Source organism: Pecten maximus, chromosome 8 (assembly GCF_902652985.1).
Source record: "Pecten maximus chromosome 8, xPecMax1.1, whole genome shotgun sequence".
In the NCBI taxonomy this organism is placed as follows: Eukaryota; Metazoa; Mollusca; class Bivalvia; order Pectinida; family Pectinidae; genus Pecten; species Pecten maximus.
In genome coordinates this window covers 40542639-40563600 of record NC_047022.1, presented here as the reverse complement: position 1 = coordinate 40563600, position 20962 = coordinate 40542639, and the positions used below count along the sequence as shown (strand labels likewise).

The window sequence follows — 20962 nt, the reverse complement described above, 5'->3', positions numbered from 1 at the left end:
CTTATAATAATGATATGCTGATACTTGGTAGACCTTATAATAATGATATACTGATACTTGGTAGGCCTTATAATAAGATATACTGATACTTGGTAGGCCTTATAATAATGATATACTGATACTTGGTAGACCTTATAATAATGATATACTGATACTTGGTAGGCGTTATAATAATGATATACTGATACTTGGTAGGCCTTATAATAATGATATACTGATACTTGGTAGGTCTTATAATAATGATATACCGATACTTGGTAGGCCTTATAATAATGATATACTGATACTTGGTAGACCTTATAATAATGATATACTGATACTTGGTAGACCTTATAATAATGATATGCTGATACTTGGTAGGTCTTATAATAATGATATACTGATACTTGGTAGACCTTATAATAATAATATAGTGATACTTGGTAGACCTTATAATAATGATATACTGATACTTGGTAGACCTTATAATAATGATATACTGATACTTGGTAGGCCTTATAATAATGATATAGTCTGATACTTGGTAGACCTTATAATAATGATATACTGATACTTGGTTGGCCTTATAATCATGATATAATGTACTTATATTGTATTTACTTGAATGGCATTTTGATTTGACAAATTTTGCAAAAGATCTTACTTTTTGTTTACTTCAGTACATGTAGAATTTTACACTATATTTGAATCTTGTGTAGAGATCACATTTCACATTTTTCAATCATTATCTCTTTGAAACTTATTATATATTGGCTTTAAAATCATGATATATAGTAGTGTTTTCCTGAACCACATTTGATTTCAGAATTTTTACTAACGTTAGGCCCTGTGCTCTGCAGTAATCTTGTTAAAAATGACTTTCTTTGTGATGGGAAGTTTCTGTACATATGTGAGTGATTTATCCTGCTTATCACAGTTTGTTGCTGTTTAGGTAATTTCTTACCTTTAATTTACCATATATTTTATGGCAGTAAGAGTGTAATTTACACCTTTTCTATATGTGGACACTGAAAGAAACATTTTTTGAACTATGTACAATACAGTTTAATTACCACCTAGTTAGCATTCTAGATACATATTGTAAGGTATTTATCACACTTCTGACGACTTTTCTATCTTTACATGTGGTAAAATGTCAGCCACTTAAGTTGCTGAAAACAATGTCCAATGTGTTAAAAGAAGCCACTTTGTCCTTGTTTTAGTAACCATAGTGATCATGCTAAACAAACCAAGCAAGGCAGTGTAACCTAACCTTTATCCCTGTCTGAAGTGAATGTATAAAATGAAGGAGATGCTTGATTTCTTGTGTCATTGTACTGTTGCAGCCTAACAGTGATCACTTTGTAGCTCTATTAAAAAACTTTTCTTGTATCAAATCTCTAGGAACATGAGGTGGAAAAGATGTTTCCCCTGCGGTCTTCAGGCCTCCCTCCGTCCAATGTACAGAACATCATTTTTGTCACAAGGCCAAAACTTAGTCTCATGGAGCAGATTGCACAAAATCTACTGCAGTAGGTATTTTTGAAAAAGAATTGAAAAAGGATTTATTTAAATAGAAACATCTATCTGGTTAATTTTATTATTATCAAGATGAAGTTCCCCCTTCAAGATATTGACCAAAACAAATTCTGAACAATTTCTGTACTGTAGCTATATAAAGATCATTAAAGAATTGTATGTAATGGAACACTGTTAGGTGAAGTGATGGTCATCAATTGAAAGAGAGCTGGGTAGCTGGGTATAAAACATGTTTTTATACATTTGTTTTTATCAGAATTGTAATTCTTCTAAGTTTTATTTTTCTTTATTTTACATTTTAGAGAGGAACAAAAAGGAGGATTTCGGAAAGATTATCATATTATCTTTGTTCCCAGAAGAAGTTTGTTATGTGACAAAAAACTCAAGGTGGGTATACTTATGGCAATCTTATGATCGAGCATCTAACTTTATTGATTTAAAAGTCTGAAAATAAATAACTAAGAGGTAATTTACTGGCATGATGATAATGATATTATTGTTTGTTTGTCTATGATTTATAATGTTTAAGTGAATTAGGTTCTAAAATTGGAACCCTTTTGGAAACCTTGAACTTATCCCATGACATTTTTGTCTACAGGAGATGGGAGTATATGGTACCATAACTAATTTTGAGGAATTCCAACTCTCTCTCATTCCTTTTGATTCTGATCTACTTTCCATGGAAATGGAATCTTCATTTAGAGTAAGTGGCCAAGGTCAAGGTACATAATTATCTCACATAGATTACTGTTTAGAGTAAGTGGCCAAGGTCAAGTTACATATTATCTCACATAGATTACTGTTTAGAGTAAGTGGCCAACAGTTAAAAGCAAAAATATGAGCTACATTTGATTACTGTTTGTGTTACACATACTTGACCTAATTTATGGTATTTATGTTACACTTGACCTAATTTAAGGTATTTATGTTATACTTGACCCAATTTAAGGTATTTATATTACACTTGACCTAATTTATGGTATTTGCATTACACTTGACCTAATTTATGGTATTTATGTTGCACTTGACCTAATTTATGGTATTTATGTTACACTTGACCTAATTTATGGTATTTATGTTGCACTTGACCTATTTTATGGTATTTGTGTTACACTTGACCTAATTTATGGTATTTATGTTACACTTGACCTAATATAAGCGATTTGCTAGTTTAATGTAGGTGTGTTATTTGGCCTGATTTACTGTATTCATATTACTTGGTACTTACACTTGACCTCATTGACCATATTTGTGCTACTTAAAAGTGACCTGATTTACTTATACGTATGTTACCGTATGTATCCTCAATAAGCCCCTCTCCAAGTACATAAGTTTAGTTTTAAATTAAGGGAAGGCTTATTTGTAAAATGACATTTAGATTACTTTTACAAAATTGATGATTAGATATGCTACTTAAACTTTGTGAATTTTAGACCTACAATGTACTTCACCTTATTGTTTCCACAGGAGTGTTATTTGGAGAACGACTTTACATCAATGCACTATGCTGCCCAGTCACTGATGACTCTACAAGCTCTGTATGGCATCATACCTAACATTTGTGGCAAGGGCGACTGTGCCAAGGTTAGCATTAAATACTAACAGAATTTATCCTGACAAATATGTTTTATTGTTTACATTGTTGTTTTTTCCTAACGAAGCCATAAAATTACCAAAATCTGAACATCAGATATATTTGATGTGAGGACACATGTAACTACAAAACCCAGCCATTGTCTTCTTCATTTCCTCCCTTAATTTTACACTTATAATGCAAGAACACATTCCAAGTTTTCAGCATGTAATTTTACAATATAGCCATAAAAGACATGGTATTGTGTTCCATATTTCATCATCAGCATTCTTGTTGTTTTAAATGACCTTTCTTATGTTTGTAGCACATTGTTGACATGATGTTGCGTATGAGGAGAGAACTTGGGGGTCGTGAACCACAGATAACACCTCAAATAGATAACCTACTTATCCTGGACCGTAATGTGGACCTGCTCACCCCTCTCCTCTCACAGCTAACTTACGAAGGTCTTATTGACGAGATGTTTGGTATCAACAACAGTGAGTATTGTCCCTCACCTCAAAACTACTTATGAGGGGCTATGAACAAGATATTTTATATCAACACTTGTACATGTATTGTCATCCTTTTCTCACAAGGCAGTCTATGTACAAGGGTTTCGTAGACACAATGAAAAAGTATACAAACTGACAGGTAACACACAAACAATAAGGATCCATTCTCCGTCATGTCATTGGCAGATATATTGGTGCACCAGTAAAACTATTTAAACAATATATATACATTTAATCAATATGAACACAAGATATACATAACACATATCACTTTAAATCTCATACTGCCACATACTAATTGGACATAGACTAAAATGAGAGGTCAGGTGGTACAGTGGTAGCACACTTGCCTTTGGTGTATGTTGGTGGCCATGGTTTGATTTCCTGATCAAGTGTGAAAAGTTATGAGGTCACTTATCCGATCACATGAGTTTTCTTTGAGTACTCTAATTTCTTCCCACAATAAGACTCCTCTCGAGCTTCCATCTGGGTCAAAAAGAGTGATTAAAACATTGAGTAGATATAACTTGTTTACTAATTGTTGTAATAAATAAAATTTACATGGGCAAATAACAGATCTCATGGTTAACTAATAATAATATCAACAATTTTTCCCGTTTTTTTAGCCAGTGTAAAACTTCCCCCAGAAAAGTTCCAGACTGGCCCTCAACAACAGGAAGATCCTCAGGGAGTCTCGTCTGAGCCTAAGAAGGTCATTCTCAATTCACTCGACGAACTGTATGCAGATTTACGTGACAAAAATTTCAATGCTGTTGGATCTATTGTTAGTAAAAAGGCAAAGGTCATCACTGCCGAATTTGATGTAAGTATTGGACTAATAGGTATCCTAGAATTCATTATTACTTTAATTTTTATCCTTACTTTTATCATAACCAAACACTTCAATTTAGATATGTTGTGATTCCTCTGTATTTGATTTATTTCTGTTGTTCATTAGGAGAGACATAGTGCGAAAACCGTGAGTGAGATGAAACAGTTTGTATCGAAGCTCCCACATCTACAGCAAGTCAGGGCGTCACTGTCCACTCGTAAGTCTGAAATCTGTTAGAGACAGCTGTCCACTCGTAAGTCTGAAATCTGTTAGAGACAGCTGTCCACTCGTAAGTCTGAAATCTGTTAGAGACAGGAGTCCACTCGTAAGTCTGAAATCTGTTAGAGACAGCTGTTCACTCGTAAGTCTGAAATCTGTTAGAGACAGGAGTCTATGTTGATATCTGTAGCTTTGATAGTATCTATTAAAGCATATCATTGATTAAAAGAGAGGTTTTCATATTCATTGCCCTTCAATTTAATATTAAGTTCACTCATTTGACTCGGTTCATCTAGGCTGCTTTCCTTCCTGTTGTACACAATGTTCCCTACAATTTACCATCAATTTTATTCTGTATGAAATATGCATAAAATGCTGTAGTTGATGAACTTGATACTTTTTGAACTAGCAAAGTATTTTACGACTTATTGAATTATTGTGCAACTCTTAAGAAGAATGCATCTTTAATAATTTGTACATAATTTGCTGTTACAGACACATCCATTGCTGAGCTGGTGAAGGAGGCCACTGATACAGATGAATTCATGGACTCGTTACGTTGTCAGCAAGGTTGGAAACAAATAGATCCAGTCATTTCTTGTCAGTCTATGTGAATAGTTACCTTTCTCTTCAAAAACTGTTCTGTTTACACAAGAGTTCAATCTATGGTACTATTTCATTTTAACAAGAGTTGTATTATAATTTTGAAAAAAAAAACCTGTCATGCATGGTTTGACATATCTTGGTCATGTAAATTGTTTTGAATAAGTTATATCAATGTGTTGCGTCATACATTTGTATTTTCTTGTTCATTTACAGAATTTATAAATGGTATGGAGACAGATAAGATCCATCCGTATATAGAAGACTGTATGGGGAGACAGGAGCCCATCAATAAGGTATATCACTACACGTATATCACTACACGTATATCACTACACGTATATCACTACATGTATATCAATACACATGTATCACTACACATGTATTACTACACGTATATCGCGACACGTGTATCGCTACACGTATATCGCTACACGTATATCGCGACACGTATATCACGACACATATATCACGACACGTATATCACTACACGTATATCACTACACGTATCACACTACACGTATATCACGACACGTGTATCGCTACACGTGTATCACGACACGTGTATCGCTACACGTGTATCACGACACGTGTATCACGACACGTATATCGCTACACGTATATCGCTACACGTGTATCACTCCACGTGTATCGCTACACGTATATCGCTACACGTATATCACTACACGTATATCACTACACGTGTATCACTACACGTATATCACTACACATATATCACTACACGTATATATCACTACACGTATATCACTACACATATATATCACTACACGTATATCACTACACGTATATCACTACACATATATCACTACACTAATACAAACTACAACGTATTCACTACACGTATATCACGACACATATATCACTACACGTATATCACTACACGTTTACCACTACACGTATATAACTACACGTGTATCACTACACTTATATCACGACACGTATATCACTACACGTGTATAAGGCCTCGTATATCACTCCACGTGTATCACTACACGTATATCACTACACGTATATCACTACACGTATATATCACTACACGTATATCACTACACATATATATCACTACACGTATATCACTACACGTATATCACTACACATATATCACTACACATATATATCACTACACATATATCACTACACGTATATCACTACACGTATATCACTCCACGTGTATCACGACACGTATATCACTACACGTGTATCGCTACACGTATATCACTACACGTATATCACTACACGTATATCACGACACGTATATCACTACACGTATATATCACTACACGTATATCACTACACGTATATCACTACACGTATACCACTACACGTATATCACTACACGTATATCACGACACGTATATCACTACATGTGTATCACTACACGTGTATCACTACACATGTATCACTACACGTGTATCACTACACGTATATCACTCAAAGTGTATCATACACGTATCACACGTATATCACTCCACGTATATCACGACACGTATATCACTACACGTGTATCACTACACGTATATCACTACACGTGTATCACTACACGTATATCACTACACGTGTATCACTACACGTATATCACTACACGTATATCACTACACGTATATCACTCCACGTATATCGCTACACGTATATCACTCCACGTATATCGCTACACGTATATCACTACATGTGTATCACTACACGTATATCACTACACGTATATATCACTACACGTATATCACTACACGTATATATCACTACACGTATATCACTACACGTATATATCACTACACGTATATCGCTACACGTATATATCACTACACGTGTATCGCTCCACGTATATCACTACATGTATATCACTACACGTATATCACTACACGTGTATCACTACACGTATATCACTACACGTATATATCACTACACGTGTATCGCTCCACGTGTATCACTACATGTATATCACTACACGTATATCACTACACGTGTATCACTACACGTATATCACTACACGTATATATCACTACACGTGTATCGCTCCACGTGTATCACTACATGTATATCACTACACGTTTATCACTACACGTATACCACTACACGTATATCACTACACGTATATCACTACACGTATCACTACACCACTCTGCCTTTGTCATAGGACACTTAAGAACATTTATCACTGGTTTGACTCATTTTAGGTAGAAAATTAGTGAATAAGGAAGGAAATTAAGGGGAATTAAAATTTTGGAAATTTGGGTTAAAAAAAATCAATTTGGAAAAGGGCCCATTATTGGTCCCATAAAAAGCCCTTGAAAAGTCTTGTTAACAAGAACAATAAAAATTTTAATATTATAATTGGTTACAGTATTATATCTGGTTGTGTGTAAGCTGCGGGAGTTCCCTTAGTAATGTGTAAGATACTGGAGTTCCCCCTGATTGTGTATAAAATACTGGTCCAGGAGTTGTCTTTGGTAATGTTTAAGATACTGTTTCTGTGTAAATTACTGTGTGTAAATTACTGGAGTTTCCCTGTTATATCAGCCATCTCTGTGTTACAGGTACTACGCCTAGTGTGCATACAATCCTACTGTAATAACGGACTCAAGCCTAAAGTTCTCGACCACTACAAACGGGAAATTATACAGGTACTGTCTTAAGCCTTACTTGATATCTCAAAAAATATGTTATTCATAAAACAGTGTCATTTTGAAACAGTTTGAAACCTGTGTTATATATTATATCACTGAAGCCTTTCACATCAACCTGAAAATTCAAATAAGGAATAACATTTCAGTTAAAAATTCAAGAATTATTGACTATTTTAATGTAAATGAAAACATGTAATATCATACCAATTGTAGGGAAAGGTACTCAAATGTATTTATAGTATTTAGTCTGCACCACACATTATACATGTATATGTATCATTTATGATAATTGTATAAGACAATCATTTAGAGATAAGAATATATTGGAAAATGACTCATTTTGATCATGCGGCATTGCCATACATGTTTTCAAGTGTGATTTTAAAAAATCAACAAAATTTCTTTCTATTGTAAATATGTACTGACTCATTTAAAGTGAATACATTTTAATTAAAAAAATTTAATATATGTTATTGTAATATACTTATATAATCTAAAAGCAGTTACACATTATGTTATAGACAAATGACATTTTAAGTTGTTTTATTTTAGACTTACGGATATGAGCACATGGTTACTATTATGAATATAGAAAAAGCAGGACTATTACGTCCCCATGGAAACCGGACATACCCAGCTATTAGGAAATCAATGCGACTGATAGTAGACGATGTCAATGAACAGGTAGGTCATGTGCTTAATATACCTACCTCATGTCTACCTCAGACAGTTATCGACACTGCAATACCACATACTTACATGAAACAAGTATCCTCAAGTCTCTGATGTACCCATTTGTATACTTTGAGGTGACTCCTACTTGTGGTGTCAGATTGTTGAAGGAAAACTTTTTTATTGTCCATACTGGTGATCAGTGGTAATTTTGAGGTGACAATGTGTTTGTGTACAGTGGGTTTACCTGTTGTTGTTTCAGAACCCCCATGACAATGTGTTTGTGTACAGTGGGTTTACCTGTTGTTCATTCAGAACCCCCATGACAATGTGTTTGTGTACAGTGGGTTTACCTGTTGTTGTTTCAGAACCCCCATGACAATGTGTTTGTGTACAGTGGGTTTACCTGTTGTTCATTCAGAACCCCCATGACAATGTGTTTGTGTACAGTGGGTTTACCTGTTGTTCATTCAGAACCCCCATGACAATGTGTTTATGTACAGTGGGTTTACCTGTTGTTGTTTCAGAACCCCCATGACAATGTGTTTGTGTACAGTGGGTTTACCTGTTGTTGTTTCAGAACCCCCATGACAATGTGTTTGTGTACAGTGGGTTTACCTGTTGTTGTTTCAGAACCCCCATGACAATGTGTTTGTGTACAGTGGGTTTACCTGTTGTTGTTTCAGAACCCCCATGACAATGTGTTTGTGTACAGTGGGGTTCAGAACCCCCATGCCAATGTGTTTGTGTACAGTGGGGTTCAGAACCCCCATGACAATGTGTTTGTGTACAGTGGGTTTACCTGTTGTTGTTTCAGAACCCCCATGACAATATGTTTGTGTACAGTGGGTTTACATGTTCTTGTTTCAGAACCCCGATGACAATGTGTTTGTGTACAGTGGGTTTACATGCTCTTGTTTCAGAACCCCCATGACAATGTGTTGTGTACAGTGGGTTTACCTGTTATTGTTTCAGAACCCCCATGACAATGTGTTTGTGTACAGTGGGTTTACCTGTTGTTGTTTCAGAACCCCCATGACAATGTGTTTGTGTACAGTGGGTTTACCTGTTGTTGTTTCAGAACCCCCATGACAATGTGTTTGTGTACAGTGGGTTTACCTGTTGTTTCAGAACCCCCATGACAATGTGTTTGTGTACAGTGGGTTTACCTGTTCTTGTTTCAGAACCCCCATGACAACGTGTTTGTGTACAGTGGGTTTACATGTTGTTGTTTCAGAACCCCCATGACAATGTGTTTGTGTACAGTGGGTTTACCTGTTGTTCATTCAGAACCCCCATGACAATGTGTTTGTGTACAGTGGGTTTACCTGTTCTTGTTTCAGAACCCCCATGACAATGTGTTTGTGTACAGTGGGTTTACCTGTTGTTGTTTCAGAACCCCCATGACAATGTGTTTGTGTACAGTGGGTTTACCTGTTGTTTCAGAACCCCCATGACAATGTGTTTGTGTACAGTGGGTTTACCTGTTCTTGTTTCAGAACCCCCATGACAACGTGTTTGTGTACAGTGGGTTTACATGTTGTTGTTTCAGAACCCCCATGACAATGTGTTTGTGTACAGTGGGTTTACCTGTTGTTGTTTCAGAACCCCCATGACAATGTGTTTGTGTACAGTGGGTTTACCTGTTGTTGTTTCAGAACCCCCATGACAACGTGTTTGTGTACAGTGGGTTTACCTGTTGTTTCAGAACCCCCATGACAATGTGTTTGTGTACAGTGGGTTTACCTGTTCTTGTTTCAGAACCCCCATGTCAATGTGTTTGTGTACAGTGGGTTTACCTGTTGTTGTTTCAGAACCCCCATGATATAGCATATGTGTACAGCGGGTTTGCACCCCTTAGTGTGAGACTGGTACAGTACTATGCACGGCCAGGATGGCGAAGCATCACAGAGGTTCTCAATCTCCTCCCTGGACCCACTGTAGAGGAGATTCAACAAATTCCTGTCGCTCTTCGCAAGCGAAGTAAGAGTTCTTTTGGGTCATCTAAAACAAAATCAGTACTAGTTACAAAATTACCTATTGTTATTGTTATAAATAATAAAGTTGAACTTTGATCACTTCTTTGTTAGTTACACTAGACTAATTTCAGTGTAATGAGCAGGAAGATTATGTCATTAACCAAAATTGTGGATTAGATGGTTTCCAGTCTCAGGAGCCAGGAAAGTAAAGAAATAGAGACCTCACATTTTGAGGAACCCCAGTTGAGACAGGTTTAATCTGAAAAGTACCTAATTTTTAAGATATCCATTGCAAACTTTGAAGAGTTTTAAAGAATTATTCTTGCCTTGGATTGTTTGCATGGCAAAAAGTAAAGTTTAATAATAATTACAACTCAAATAACAGTTCAGACCTATATTGTCCTTGTATTTACCCAGGGAGTTCTATAGGATCTACACATTCCAAACTTAAATAACAATTCAGGCCTATATTGTCCTTGTATTTACCCAGGGAGCTCTATAGGATCTACACATTCCAAACTTAAATAACAGTTCAGACCTATATTGTCGTTATATTTACCCAGGGAGCTCTATAGGATCTACACATTCCAAACTTAAATAACAGTTCAGACCTATATTGTCGTTATATTTACCCAGGGAGCTCTATAGGATCTACACATTCCAGTACCGGAGAGCAGAAAGTCACTCTCGTCTTCTTCTTAGGAGGTGTCACCTACGCAGAGATAGCAGCATTACGATTCCTAGCCCAGCAAGATGACGGTGAGTGTCCTTTATGATGGTAAACTAAATCTTGATTAATTCTGAACTAACAATGGATAGGTTCCCATGATTCTTCATTTTCAAACCTACATTTCACAAAAAGGTTTGAAATCTCACTTCTGAACATGGTAAATGTTTAATCAAATCCACTTACAACACTTAAATGACCACTATATATGGTTGCCTATATACTTTGACCTACCTAAAGCTATAAATATAAACAAGTATCACAAATCACAAAAATATATTTTCCTTTTCCAAACTCAGGGCTTCCTCTTGATGTCAATTTCTTCTCTATACCATTGGAATTTACAATGACAGAGCACCAAGGCAAATCAACGACTCAATTATATTGGATATATTTTATACTATCTTCATTGTCATGGAGACATGCTTCCTAACTTGTATCATCCACAAGATGGCTAACACAAAGCCTTTGGTTTTGTCATCACATATTTCAAGCATGTAGAGAAGATATATATATTGAGAATGGAACCCTGGGGCTTTGTGCAGTATTTTGACCACAGACATCATTCAAGAAAAAGTCATTTCTAGATCATTTCATCTAACTCTTAGATTTTCTGTTTTGAAAACAATATAGGAATCTTTGGGAACCTGTCTTTATTTTTGCATGATCGCATGTTGACATTCCTATTTGATTGGACTGGTACACTGTATATGTTTGCATAGATGTTAACTTTTGAAATATCCTTACCATTCTGTCCTGTATACATTTTAACTGTTGTATTATGTTCTATCATGCTTTCATTAAATCATTTTGTGTTAATATGTTTGGTGCTACATTTGATTTCTTGCTTGTAATGATTACATATACTTATAACATGACTAACCATTCCTAATTATGTAAGTCACCATGCATGCTTCTGTCTCAATATCCATGTCCCATCTCCTGTCTCAATATCCATGTCCCATCTCCTGTCTCAATATCCATGTCCCGTCCCCTGTCTCAATATCCATATCCCAACTCCTGTCTCAATATCCATGTCCCATCTCCTGTCTCAATATCCATGTCCCATCTCCTGTCTCAATATCCATGTCCCATCTCCTGTCTCAATATCCATGTCCCATCTCCCTGTCTCAATATCCATATCTTATCCCCTGTCTCAATATCCATGTCCCATCCCCTGTCTCAATATCCATGTCCCATCTCCTGTCTCAATATCCATGTCCCATCTCCTGTCTCAATATCCATGTCCCGTCCCCTGTCTCAATATCCAAGTCCCATCTCCTGTCTCAATATCCATGTCCCATCTCCTGTCTCAATATCCATGTCCTATCCCTGTCTCAATATCCATGTCCCATCTCCTGTCTCAATATCCATGTCCCATCTCCTGTCTCAATATCCATGTCCCATCTCCTGTCTCAATATCCATGTCCAGTCCCCTGTCTCAATATCCATGTCCCATCCCTGTCTCAATATCCATGTCCCATCTCCTGTCTCAATATCCATGTCCCATCTCCTGTCTCAATATCCCTGTCCCGTCCCCTGTCTCAATATCCATGTCACATCTCCTGTCTCAATATCCATGTCCCATCTCCTGTCTCAATATCCATGTCCCGTCCCCTGTCTCACTATCCATGTCCCATCTCCTGTCTCAATATCCATGTCCCATCTCCTGTCTCAATATCCATGTCCCATCTCCTGTCTCAATATCCATGTCCTGTCCCCTGTCTCAATATCCATGTCCCATCTCCTGTCTCAATATCCATGTCCTATCTCCTGTCTCAATATCCATGTCCCGTCCCCTGTCTCAATATCCCTGTCCCATCCACTGTCTTAATATCCATGTCCCATCTCCTGTCTCAATATCCATGTCCCATCCCCTGTCTCAATATCCATGTCCCATCCCCTGTCTCAATATCCATGTCCCATCCCTGTCTCAATATCCATGTCCCATCTCCTGTCTCAATATCCATGTCCCATCTCCTGTCTCAATATCCATGTCCCATCTCCTGTCTCAATATCCATGTCCCATCCCCTGTCTCAATATCCATGTCCCGTCTGTCTCAATATCCATGTCCCATCTGTCTCATATCCTGTCCCATCCCTGTCTCAATATCCATGTCCCATCCCTGTCTCAATATCCATGTCCCATCTCCTGTCTCAATATCCATGTCCATCCCTGTCTCAATATCCATGTCCCATCTCCTGTCTCAATATCCATGTCCCATCTCCTGTCTCAATATCTTTGTCCCATCTCCTGTCTCAATATCCATGTCCCATCTCCTGTTTCAATATCCATGTCCCATCTCCTGTCTCAATATCCATGTCCCATCTCCTTGCTATACCATTCTATCCACTGTCCCTATCCTTTCCCTGTCTCAATATCCATGTCCATCTCTGTCTCAATACCATGTCCCATCTTCCTGTTCAATATCCATTGTCCACTCTGTCTTCAGTCCATCCTGTTCAAATATCCATGTCTTATCCCCGTCTCTATCCATGTCCCATCTCCCGTCTCAATATCATGTTTGTCCCATCTCCTGTCTCAATATCCATGTCTTATCCCTGTCTCAATATCCATGTCCCATCTCCTGTCTCAATATCCATGTCCCATCTCCTGTCTCAATATCCATGTCCCATCTCCTGTCTCAATATCCATCATCTTATATCCATGTCCATCCTGCTACTACAATCTGTCCTTCCTTATCCTGTACACATCTATCTCCATATCCTGTTACCAGTCTCATCCCTAATCAGGTACCATCTATATCCTATGTCATTACACACCTTCTATCCATATCTCCGTCACACATCTTATCCTATCTGGTAAATCCTGTCCCATCTCCTGTCTCAATATCCATGTCCCATCTCCTGTCTCAATATCCATGTCCCATCTCCTGTCTCAATATCCATGTCCCATCTCCTGTCTCAATATCCATATCCCGTCTCCTGTACACATCTTATCCTACCTGGTACACATCTTATCCTATCTGGTACACATCCTATCCTATCAGGTACACATCTTGTCCTATCTGGTACACACCTTGTCCTATCTGGTACACATCTTATCCTATCTGGTAAACACCTTGTCCTATCTGGTACACATCTTATCCTATCTGGTACACACCTTGTCCTATCTGGTACACATCTCATCCTATCTGGTACACACCTTGTCCTATCTGGTACACATCTTATCCTATCAGGTACACATCTTATCCTATCTGGTACACATCTCATCCTATCTGGTACACATTGTCCTATCTGGTACACATCCTATCCTATCTGGTACACATCATATCCTATCTGGTACACATCTTATCCTATCTGGTACACACCTTGTCCTATCTGGTACACACCTTGTCCTATATGGTACACACCTTGTCCTATCTGGTACACATCTTATCATATCTGGTACACATCTTATCCTATCTGGTACACATCTCATCCTATCTGGTACACATTGTCCTATCTGGTACACATCTTATCCTATCTGGTACACATCTTATCCTATCTGGTACACATCTTATCCTATCTGGTACACACCTTATCCTATCTGGTACACATCTTATCCTATCTGGTACACACCTTGTCCTATCTAATACACATCTCATCCTATCCGGTACACATCCTATCCTACCTGGTACACATCTTATCCTATCTGGTACACATCTTATCCTAGCTGGTACACATCTTGTCCTATCTGGTACACTATCTGGTACACATCTTATCCTATCTGGTACACATCTTGTCCTATCTGGTACACACCTTGTCCTATCTGGTACACATCTCATCCTATCTGGTACACATCTTATCCTATCTGGTACACATCTTATCCTATCTGGTACACATCTTGTCCTATCTGGTACACATCTTATCCTATCTGGTACACATCTTATCCTATCTGGTACACATCTTATCCTATCTGGTACACACCTTGTCCTATCTGGTACACATCTTATCCTATCTGGTACACATCTTATCCTATCTGGTACACATCTCATCCTATCTGGTACACATCTCATCCTATCTGGTACACATCTTATCCTATCTGGTACACATCTTATCCTATCTGGTACACACCTTGTCCTATCTGGTACACATCTTATCCTATCTGGTACACATCTTATCCTATCTGGTACACACCTTGTCCTATCTGGTACACATCTTATCCTATCTGGTACACATCTTATCCTATCTGGTACACATCTTGTCCTATCTGGTACACATCTTATCCTATCTGGTACACATCTCATCCTATCTGGTACACATCTTATCCTATCTGGTACACATCTTATCCTATCTGGTACACACCTTGTCCTATCTGGTACACATCTTATCCTATCTGGTACACACCTTGTCCTATCTGGTACACATCTTATCCTATCTGGTACACACCTTGTCCTATCTGGTACACATCTTATCCTATCTGGTACACATCTTGTCCTATCTGGTACACTATCTGGTACACATCTTGTCCTATCTGGTACACATCTTATCCTACCTGGTACACATCTAATCCTATCTGGTACACATCCTATCCTATCTAGTACACTATCTGGTACACATCTTGTCCTATCTGGTACACATCTTATCCTATCTGGTACACATCTAATCTTATCTGGTACACATCTTGTCCTATCTGGTACACATCTTATCCTATCTGGTACACATCTTATCCTATCTGGTACACACCTTGTCCTATCTAATACACATCTAATCCTATCTGGTACACATCTTGTCCTATCTGGTACACATCTTATCCTATCTGGTACACATCTTATCCTATCTGGTACACATCTTATCCTATCTGGTACACATCTTATCCTATCTGGTACACATCTCATCCTATCTGGTACACATCCTATCCTATCTGGTACACATCTTATCCTATCTGGTACACACCTTGTCCTGTCTAATACACATCTTATTCTATCTGGTACACATCTTCTCCTATATTTGTCTCACCATCTTGATGTCCCTGCTGAAGTGGATCCTGTCACACACCACACAAGAGATCCAGGCTTCCATTTGGTGCACTCAAATATATCAACAGGGAAATTTCATCCATTTTATGGATATGTCCATTACAGGGGGAACCGAGTACATTGTGGCCTCAACACGAATCCTACACAGCCGAAAACTCATGGACAGTGTCATAGAATACTCCAAACCTATCCGACTCATCGATGCCTTTGTCCAGGGAATCAACTGAGATTCAGGACAAATAATTCTCATCAATGTATGGTCCATGATATGACCTCTGAACCCATCTCCACAAATCCTCAAATTATGTTTGATTATGGCTGTTTGTACCTTCCAGCTTTGCATGACCTGTTTTGATCATAATCGATTGTTAATTTTGTTTTAAATATTGATTACTGGTTGATGTTTTTTGTTAATAACTTGTAAAACAGTAACTTCTATGAACTTACTAGCAGGAGAGGACATTTTATAAGTTGCAGTAACTCATATATGCCTGAGCTTTCTTATCATGTAGCTGCAAAAATGTAAAAACTAAACTGAAGTAGTCCTTTGTAGTAAATGACACAATCTGCCTACATCACAGTAGGTTTATATGTAGAAATCTGCCTGTCCTCTTCTGCTTATATCTTGGCTTACTTGTAATGATATATCATATGGTCTATTGTTTTATGTTTCATGTGACAGTTTACAATATAGCATGGTCTACTTCATCCATGAACAATGTCCTGACATCTGTGTTCTGTTCTAACTGATGTCCTGACATCTGTGTTCTGTTCTAACTGATGTCCTGACATCTGTGTTCTGTTCTAACTGATGTCCTGACATCTGTGTTTTGTTCTGTTCTAACTGATGTCCTGACATCTGTGTTCTGTTCTAACTGATGTCCTGACATCTGTGTTTTGTTCTAACTGATGTCCTGACATCTGTGTTCTGTTCTAACTGATGTCCTGACATCTGTGTTTTGTTCTAACTGATGTCCTGACATCTGTGTTCTGTTCTAACCGATGTCCTGACATCTGTGTTCTGTTCTAACTGATGTCAGGACATCTGTGTTCTGTTCTAACTGATGTCCTGACATCTGTGTTCTGTTCTAACTGATGTCAGGCCATCTGTGTTCTGTTCTAACTGATGTCCTGACATCTGTGTTCTGTTCTAACTGATGTCCTGACATCTGTGTTTTGTTCTAACTGATGTCCTGACATCTGTGTTCTGTTCTAACTGATGTCCTGACATCTGTGTTCTGTTCTAACTGATGTCCTGACATCTGTGTTCTGTTCTAACTGATGTCCTGACATCTGTGTTCTGTTCTGTTCTAACTGATGTCCTGACATCTGTGTTCTGTTCTAACTGATGTCCTGACATCTGTGTTCTGTTCTAACTGATGTCCTGACATCTGTGTTCTGTTCTAACTGATGTCCTGACATCTGTGTTTTGTTCTAACTGATGTCCTGATATCTGTGTTTTGTTCTGTTCTAACTGATGTCCTGACATCTGTGTTCTGTTCTAACTGATGTCCTGACATCTGTGTTCTGTTCTAACTGATGTCCTGACATCTGTGTTCTGTTCTAACTGATGTCCTGACATCTGTGTTCTGTTCTAACTGATGTCCTGACATCTGTGTTTTGTTCTAACTGATGTCCTGACATCTGTGTTTTGTTCTGTTCTAACTGATGTCCTGACATCTGTGTTCTGTACTAACTGATGTCCTGACATCTGTGATCTGTTCTAACTGATGTCCTGACATCTGTGTTCTGTTCTAACTGATGTCCTGACATCTGTGTTCTGTTCTAACTGATGTCCTGACATCTGTGTTCTGTTCTAACTGATGTCCTGACATCTGTGTTTTGTTCTGTTCTAACTGATGTCCTGACATCTGTGTTCTGTTCTAACTGATGTCCTGACATCTGTGTTTTGTTCTGTTCTTACTGATGTCCTGACATCTGTGTTCTGTTCTAACTGATGTCTTGACATCTGTGTTCTGTTCCAACTGATGTCCTGACATCTGTGTTTTGTTCTGTTCTAACTGATGTCCTGACATCTGTGTTTTATTCTAACTGATGTCATGACATCTGTGTTTTGTTCTGTTCTAACTGATGTCCTGTTCTAACTGATGTCCTGACATCTGTGTTCTGTTCTAACTGATGTCCTGACATCTGTGTTTTATTCTAACTGATGTCATGACATCTGTGTTTTGTTCTGTTCTAACTGATGTCCTGACATCTGTGTTCTGTTCTAACTGATGTCCTGACATCTGTGTTTTGTTCTAACTGATGTCCTGACATCTGTGTTCTGTTCTAACTGATGTCCTGACATCTGTGTTTTATTCTAACTGATGTCATGACATCTGTGTTTTGTTCTGTTCTAACTGATGTCCTGACATCTGTGTTCTGTTCTAACTGATGTCCTGACATCTGTGTTCTGTTCTAACTGATGTCCTGACATCTGTGTTTTGTTCTAACTGATGTCCTGACATCTGTGTTTTGTTCTGTTCTAACTGATGTCCTGACATCTGTGTTCTGTACTAACTGATGTCCTGACATCTGTGATCTGTTCTAACTGATGTCCTGACATCTGTGTTCTGTTCTAACTGATGTCCTGACATCTGTGTTCTGTTCTAACTGATGTCCTGACATCTGTGTTCTGTTCTAACTGATGTCCTGACATCTGTGTTTTGTTCTGTTCTAACTGATGTCCTGACATCCGTGTTTTGTTCTGTTCTAACTGATGTCCTGACATCTGTGTTTTGTTCTAACTGATGTCCTGACATCTGTGTTCTGTTATAACTGATGTCCTGACATCTGTGTTTTGTTCTAACTGATGTCCTGACATCTGTGTTTTGTTCTAACTGATGTCCTGACATCTGTGTTCTGTTCTAACTGATATCCTGACATCTGTGTTCTGTTCTAACTGATGTCCTGACATCTGTGTTCTGTTCTAACTGATGTCCTGACATCTGTGTTCTGTTCTAACCGATGTCCTGACATCTGTGTTTTGTTCTAACTGATGTCAGGACATCTGTGTTCTGTTCTAACTGATGTCCTGACATCTGTGTTCTGTTCTAACTGATGTCCTGACATCTGTGTTCTGTTCTAACCGATGTCCTGACATCTGTGTTCTGTTCTAACTGATGTCCTGACATCTGTGTTTTGTTCTGTTCTAACCGATGTCCTGACATCTGTGTTTTGTTTTAACCGATGTCCTGACATCTGTGTTTTGTTCTGTTCTAACCGATAGCCTGACATCTATGTTTTATTCTGTAGGAGGGACAGACTACTTGATTTCCACTACAAAGATAACTAATGGGACAACCTTTCTAAAGTCTATATCAGAGGAACTTACTGCAGTGAAAATGAATCCATTCTGAGGACACATTTACTGGATATCCTATAAATATCAACAGAATCTACTGACACCTGGCCAGTCCCAGGAGATCAGACTGGTCTATAGAGCCAGCAGAGTGGCAGTGCTAACCAGGACAATGTGATTCAGCAGTAACTCCTTCCTTGACCAACAAGTTGTAAACCTGTGACATATTGTCATGGAGAGACAAAAACTAGCAGATTGTACTAGGTCTATTTATGAACTTAACAATTTGATATTTGCTGGACTATTATATTGCATTTTGCTGATAAAACCAATATCTTTCGACTGATAGAAAACTGTTAGCTGTTACTGTTTAGCAAGGAAAGAGGGTGCTATATCCTTACAACAACTTGCATATTAACTATAACACATAATTGATAGCACTTTCCTAAGCAGCAGTTCTCACCAGATAACAGAAAACTATTGAATGGCATCGACTTGTCCTTTCAAAACTTGAAACACAAGGGGGAGATGGCCAATGGATTAAAATATCAGCAGAGAGAGTTATATTTAACAGCTAAGTATTTGTGAGAAAGTTTAGCGTAGTTTTTAGAGTTCTTATGAAAGTATGTATGAGAATGCTTGGTGTGTGGAGGATAAATGTTCCAATGTGTGAGCTGTCATTATTGTATAAGAAGAAAAAAGAAGAAAAAAAGTGTAGGTACTTTTATAAACTTGTGATATGTTTAATTGATGATCGCTGACCAATGTGCTGTAGTTAGTATCAGTTAGCTGGTCTTTTTAAATTAGTGCAATATATTAATTATGTAAACCTAAGAGAATCAGCTATGTTAGTTCCCTGTCATCAGATACGCCGTTAATGTAGACAGCTGTGTCCCTGTCGTCATATACGTCGTTAATGTAGACAGCTGTGTCCCTGTCATCAGATACGCCGTTAATGTAGACAGCTGTGTCCCTGTCATCAGATACGCCGTTAATGTAGACAGCTGTGTCCCTGTCATCAGATACGTCGTTAATGTAGACGTCTAGCTGTGTCCCTGTCATCATATACGTCGTTAATGTAGACAGCTGTGTCCCTGTCATCAGATACGTCGTTAATGTAGACAGCTGTGTCCCTGTCATCAGATACGTCGTTAATGTAGACAGCTGTGTCCCTGTCATCAGATACGTCGTTAATGTAGACAGCTGTGTCCCTGTCATCAGATACGTCGTTAATGTAGACAGCTGTGTCCCTGTCATCAGATACGTCGTTAATGTAGACAGCTGTGTCCCTGTCATCAGATACGTCGTTAATGTAGACAGCTGTGTCTGTCATCAGATACGCCGTTAATGTAGACAGCTGTGTCCCTGTCATCAGATACGTCGTTAATGTAGACAG

The 20962-nt window shown here is 38.0% G+C and overlaps 1 protein-coding gene across 2 annotated transcripts in view; it reads left to right on the top strand.

The window, feature by feature from the left end:
- Nucleotides 1-20260, top strand: part of LOC117333519 (vacuolar protein sorting-associated protein 33A-like) — a 33031-nt gene extending 12771 nt beyond the window's left edge. Inside the window, exons 3-17 of one of the 2 annotated variants that reach the window (XM_033892841.1) lie at nucleotides 1384-1511; nucleotides 1821-1905; nucleotides 2117-2221; nucleotides 2986-3102; nucleotides 3417-3591; nucleotides 4233-4429; nucleotides 4565-4655; nucleotides 5153-5227; nucleotides 5477-5556; nucleotides 7813-7899; nucleotides 8455-8586; nucleotides 10389-10557; nucleotides 11190-11312; nucleotides 16368-16516; nucleotides 19521-20045. In XM_033892841.1, the coding sequence (XP_033748732.1) occupies nucleotides 1384-1511; nucleotides 1821-1905; nucleotides 2117-2221; nucleotides 2986-3102; nucleotides 3417-3591; nucleotides 4233-4429; nucleotides 4565-4655; nucleotides 5153-5227; nucleotides 5477-5556; nucleotides 7813-7899; nucleotides 8455-8586; nucleotides 10389-10557; nucleotides 11190-11312; nucleotides 16368-16489 (1686 nt within the window). In that variant the 3' untranslated portion in view covers nucleotides 16490-16516; nucleotides 19521-20045. Of the gene's footprint in view, nucleotides 1-1383; nucleotides 1512-1820; nucleotides 1906-2116; nucleotides 2222-2985; nucleotides 3103-3416; nucleotides 3592-4232; nucleotides 4430-4564; nucleotides 4656-5152; nucleotides 5228-5476; nucleotides 5557-7812; nucleotides 7900-8454; nucleotides 8587-10388; nucleotides 10558-11189; nucleotides 11313-16367; nucleotides 16517-19520 lie in introns of both variants that reach the window. The other variant, XM_033892842.1, reaches the window with a different exon arrangement.
- The last annotated feature ends 702 nt before the right edge of the window (nucleotides 20261-20962 follow it).